Source organism: Laccaria bicolor, genomic scaffold (genome assembly GCF_000143565.1).
Source record: "Laccaria bicolor S238N-H82 LACBIscaffold_63 genomic scaffold, whole genome shotgun sequence".
Lineage (NCBI taxonomy): Eukaryota > Fungi > Basidiomycota > Agaricomycetes > Agaricales > Hydnangiaceae > Laccaria > Laccaria bicolor.
In genome coordinates, this window is record NW_001889934.1 from 32,542 (window position 1) to 37,771 (window position 5,230).

Consider the following 5,230-nt stretch of genomic DNA (forward strand, 5'->3'; position numbering starts at 1 on the left):
GGCCATCTCACCACGGATATTGTTGACTACCTTTTCATCTTAGCAAGTTATTGCATTGCCCTGATCCCATTGTCGAAGAAACAGTCGAACTAATCAAGCAACGATTGGTGAGGTTCGTAATCGCTTTACTTTTTTTTAAAATCCTCAGACCGGAGAGATGACGTTTTTTCTGAGCGAATTTGTTGCAGATGACAACATTTCCTAATTTTCTCCAAATTTTCTGTGTCCCAAGCCAAACTTACGGTATTCATTGAGTCATCGTGGCGCCTTTTGACGTTTTTCCGTTCGTATATATTCTCGGAGCCTCAGAAAATTACACGCACGCAAGGCGACTTCATCGGACTACTACTTATCATGAACAAAGCTTCCAGTAGCCTAGGTGCATTACAATTTTTTTCAAATTGTCAACTCTTCGAGATCCCTCAGAAAGTTGAAGGCGTTTTCAAGATTATTGAATTTCTGATGTGTAGATGCTAACTTACCAGCCGAGACTTCCCCTCTATTTTCCAAGAAACATCACTGGTGGCTAAATTTACAACAATCTTGGTCCATACTACATCCTGAAATAATGAAGCTCTCCGCTGGTTGCCGATCGCGCGCCGGGTGTGGTTCTTGCGTCGCCCCCTTCCCCGATGGACGAGGCTTCCAACTCAGAAAACATTTATTCAAACGCAAAGGCGAGCAGTAGCAAGGCAGCCGTCGCCTCGAGCTCAAAAGTTCAACTACTTATCCTTAATCAATAATGGGAGTGTCGCCAGAGATCATCTGGCCTCTGAGCGCACCTTTCTCGCCTACGTCAGAACGAGTTTAGGAATCGCACCCTCGGGTATTGGTACGTCTTGTAATTTATCAAACGAATTGNGTCTGATCGCAGGAAAATTTATGGTGTAGCGCTCATGCAGTTCTTCAATCTTGGAACAAAATTAGGAGGTTCTCTCAGCCGCTTGGAGCCATAACGATAGCAATGGCGTTCGCTGTCCTTGTCTCGGTAATCCACCACTCCACTTGAACTACGAGATGCTCATCTCAAGTTTGTGGTGCAACTCACAGGTATCCGACGATATTTTCCATCCAGAAGGAATTGCCTCACGGACGCTTCCCCGTTTCGAAAGTGGGAATTGCGCTCATGTCCTTCATGCTTGGTTCCCTCATAACAGCGACTTTCGGCATGTTAGTAACAGATCGAGTAAGAAGCAAGTAGATGTCTGTTTATCTGTGTAATATGAAAGTTATCGAGTCGTTGGTTATATCTGTAACGCTTCAGGACAGATTTCTTACGTCGGGTACAAGAACAAAAAAATTCTGCAATTTTGAAATGACTACAATGAAAGTGACCAAGAGATTATGATTGAAGCCATCGCTGATTATTGGATGAACAAAAACTTGAAGATGGGGCGCAAGGCGAGAAAACCCGTCATAAGTTATCTTTCACTGAGGCCCAACCACCGCAAACGCAAACGCATTTTGACGCATAAACTCGGAATCCTTGATCAATTGTTCAATATCATGGGAAGATCTCCTTCGGAGGTCTCTGCGGGCACACCTACAAGTCGTAACCTTCACCAAATATGGCTGGACAAGGGGAAAACCGGGGTTCTTTCAATTCTTCATATCCCCCTAACAGAAAGAAGGGAAATCAGTGGATTGGATAGAGGTCATATACACAAAAAGAACATTGTACAACGCGGCTCAAAATTTAAATATACTCAACGGATATCTGTCCCAGAGAGACTCGAACTCTCGATCTTCCGATCACGCATTTCGCTAACAGTCGGACGCCGTAACCAACTAAGCCATGGGACAAGCTGCAGAGATGTCGCATTGATTGGTGATAGGATGCTGTCGATCCGTCCTGTTTTATTGATGCTCGGATTGCAAGGGTCGATCTTTTGACGCTTGATTGAATACGCGTCACATTACCGCAAATTTTAATTTTACAAAGTAAACTAGCGGCGAACGGAATTATTCAAAGACCACCCTTGAAAATTTGTCGTGTTCTCTTGTCGAGGAGTTGAGTTGTCAGACTCTGAAGACGTTGTGAACACCTCAGAATTCAGGGAGCGTACGGATCCAGCATCTGCCAGGGTAATATCTAACGATGGTCGCGTGGAAGCGGGGTTTTGGATTTGGAGAGTCGGCATCCCCCTCATCGCGGGCTGTTGAAGCGTATTATTCGCCACCACCACGGCCTGTGCCCGGGCAAGCGTGGTTGCATGCACATAGCCATCCCACCAGATAACTACGCAGCTAACGAGTAGAAAAAGTGCCGCGAGCTCGACTAGAATGCGTCAATTTCAAAGGAAAGATCGACATTCTAAAAAGACGGACGTGGGATAGATACGATCGCGGCGAATGCGGGTGAATTTGTAAACCCGGAAGACTCGGAGGAGGAGGTCGGGGCAGTGGAGGTCGCCGGGGATGCGGAAAGCTGCGAGGATGATGATGTGTTCGAATTAAGGACGGCGGAACTGGAAAGGGTGACGATACAGACGAGTAGCACCCACATCAAGGAAGGATGCAAGAGAATGAGGCTGTCTCAGACATGTAATTTCGTCGAAGTGACGCAGGTGCGTCATTCAACTTGAACAGGCGATTATGTTGCTGTCAGTCAACTTCTATGTCTAGTGATTTGCGCGCAAGTATGTATTCAAGCACCGTCTCCGGTAGATATCTTGTATGTATACGACGAGGTTGCCACGAGGGGGGCAACCAGAGGGAGTCGAATGCAGACTATGTACATACTGCTTTTCCAAGACGAGATGTGTGTGTCTTGCTTAACCCACAGAAAATCGAGTATGGTGTAACGGCTAACATTACCGCCTTTCACGCGTATGATGAACGCGGTAGCTCGGGGTTCGATTCCCCGTACTCGAAATTCTTTTGTCGTCGTTCACGATCATGCCATACAGACAACTTTAATATTATGACAGATATGCACCTTCTTGTTGCTAGTTGCAAACCACAAGTGGTTCGCTGGCGGCGCACGTTTAAGAGGCAAGGAAGGATTAGATATCGCGGGAAGCCACGGGCGTGATATGCACGGAGTCCTATTGTGCGATTACATTAGTGAACTAGTGAACTTCCAAGTCTCAGATAAGTACGCGGCGCTCGTGGGCAACTGCTACGCAAGTGCTACGTGCTACAGGGCGCAATATCCGGATACGGAATTTGTTCGGTTTAGGACGGATATCTTATCTCCATCATGTTTGATGGTGCCTTTTGAGAACTTTCTCTAAACAACCACCATGGCCATGGCAAGCTCTTCCGATGAAGAAGACAAAGGTCATAAGCAAGGTCTTAACAAGCCTAGGTGCGTTTACAAAGAGGCTGTCCATGTATACAAGCTTCACACTCCAACCTGAACTTGACATGGACCAAGAGCTTAGCGCTTAGGCCTTATGGTCCGTCATTTCCAGAAAATTTTCGTTTACTCTTCAAGTCCTCTTCTGGGTGCTTATATCTTTGAATTTTTAGTGGAGAATTCATACCTGCTACGCAAGAGAACTCTTCACAGGTGAATACCCTTCGACCAACTCCGTCCGCAATGTGCTTATATGCCCAGATAAGGTTATCTTTTGCGAACCTTCCACAGGTTTCCCATCGGACGTATGGAGCCCTCGCTCCACCTTCTACCCCAGTCAACCAAAGCCCTGAAGCATCCACTTGTTCTCCACACGCAAATGAGACGGGCGACAGCAAAGGAGCACCGATACCATCTCACATGGCCTTGAAGATAAACCTCTCCTTAGCCAATCGCGGAAGCGTCGCGAGAGACCATCTAGCCTCTGAACGCACTTTTCTCGCTTATGTCAGAACGAGTTTAGGGATTGCGTCCTCCGGCGTTGGTACGCCCTGTTATACCTACCTCATCTCGATGGGAACTAATGGGAAGGGGTAGCGCTCATGCAATTCTTCAATGTTGGAGTGAAAACGAAGGCCATCTCTCAACCGCTTGGGGCCACTATCATTTTCATGGCAATCATTGTCCTATCTCTTGGTCAATTCAATCTCGTCACTCGACTGATCATCTTCTCAACTTTCTTGAACATCATGTATAGGGACCCGACGATACTTCGCCATTCAGACAGCACTGCCGCGAGGCCAATTCCCCATTTCAAGATTTGGAATAGCGATTGTGGGTTTTATGATTGGGTCTGTCATAACGGCGACCTTTGGCATGTTACTTCCAGATCGAATTCGGGGATCCTAAGGTCTGACTACCTATTTCATGCAAACCGATTTGAGCAGCCGATGATGCTTCTACGGCGGGGATGGCAGGGAAACACTCCAGGATGCGGAGGGAGGTCAATATTACAGACGATTGGAAATCCTGGATTACTTATGATTCTAACGAAACTCATCACGAACGTACGATGTAAATATAAAGCTCCTCTAAATGCACGGGCAATACTTGAGTGCATCCGATCGATGCTTAAGATACTATGGTCAAGCACCCTTGACACATTGGGGTAAATTCACACAAACCGTTGAACAAGATATCTTAGTAGTAGCAGACCGAGACTTAGCAAGGAATTCGGTGGAGGACCGTGACAGACGGGGTTGTAGAAAGTCCTTCGAGAGTTGGCAGTACCGTTGTTCCGTCCGCTGTCAAAGCAAGATGTAGGCTAGAACATTGCGGATTCTGTAATTTTGGGCGTGTCATTCTAGTTCCCTTGTCATGAATAAGAACGGATAGATTACCTGTTATGTGGTTGATGAAGCTTGGGCCTCAATAGGAACGATGCTCAAGAGAAATGTGGGGTGGAGTACCCCAACAATGAGGACGTACAAAGTAGGGCGACTATTCACTCGGAGTCCGCGCATCTATGGCTAAAGAGGACCAGAGTTCCTCTCAACGTCAATTTGCTCTTTCTTTGGTATGACGGAAACCACAAGAAACAGGGGTGAGCGCTTTACCGGAAGGTATGTCACCATTTCCCCCCACCTGTGATTGGGATTTTTGGCCTGTGGGAACAAGTATCAGCCGTGGCTACGTACCTCGGGAAGAAAACACACCTGTGTGAGGTCGGTACTGTACGTCGTCAAATCTTTAACCAGGTTCCTGAGGGTTAGAAAACGGAATCTCTGCAACGATTCCGGGGAGAAAGAGCTGTAAACGCTAGCTAGATGATAGTCGTGGTAAGACAACAAGAGGCTCGACTCGGACATCGCCGCCAAACAATGGCAACGCACTTTCCTCTCACCATCACGACGTCAAGCTCATCATGGC

At 46.9% G+C, this 5,230-nt stretch overlaps 3 protein-coding genes across 3 annotated transcripts; 2 read left to right on the top strand and 1 right to left on the bottom strand.

The window, feature by feature from the left end:
- Positions 1 to 354: 354 nt before the first annotated feature.
- LACBIDRAFT_314676 (uncharacterized protein) lies at positions 355 to 956 on the top strand (the record flags this gene model as incomplete). Its single annotated transcript, XM_001889131.1, has 3 exons — positions 355 to 436; positions 575 to 832; positions 892 to 956. The coding sequence occupies 3 exons, from the start codon at positions 355 to 357 to the stop codon at positions 954 to 956; spliced, it is 405 nt and encodes a 134-aa protein (XP_001889166.1).
- A 2,284-nt stretch (positions 957 to 3,240) lies between these two features.
- LACBIDRAFT_314677 (uncharacterized protein) lies at positions 3,241 to 4,400 on the top strand. Its single transcript, XM_001889132.1, has 5 exons — positions 3,241 to 3,310; positions 3,475 to 3,514; positions 3,563 to 3,845; positions 3,899 to 3,997; positions 4,059 to 4,400. Exons 1-5 carry the CDS (start codon positions 3,246 to 3,248, stop codon positions 4,208 to 4,210), a joined length of 639 nt encoding a protein of 212 aa, XP_001889167.1. The 5' UTR covers positions 3,241 to 3,245; the 3' UTR covers positions 4,211 to 4,400.
- Positions 4,401 to 4,830: 430 nt separating this feature from the next.
- LACBIDRAFT_314678 (uncharacterized protein) lies at positions 4,831 to 5,169 on the bottom strand (the record flags this gene model as incomplete). The annotated part of the gene is made up of 2 exons (XM_001889170.1): positions 4,831 to 4,965; positions 5,017 to 5,169. 2 exons carry the CDS (start codon positions 5,167 to 5,169, stop codon positions 4,831 to 4,833), a joined length of 288 nt encoding a protein of 95 aa, XP_001889205.1.
- Positions 5,170 to 5,230: the final 61 nt, after the last annotated feature.

Excerpts from the sequence above, each read along its gene's own strand:
- LACBIDRAFT_314677 (XM_001889132.1), top strand. The coding sequence starts at position 3,246 with ATGGCCATGGCAAGCTCTTCCGATGAAGAAGACAAAGGTCATAAGCAA. Across the intron at positions 3,515-3,562 it reads CGCAAGAGAACTCTTCACAG|ATAAGGTTATCTTTTGCGAA; the intron begins GTGAATACCCTT and ends TTATATGCCCAG. Across the intron at positions 3,998-4,058 it reads AATCATTGTCCTATCTCTTG|GGACCCGACGATACTTCGCC; the intron begins GTCAATTCAATC and ends CATCATGTATAG.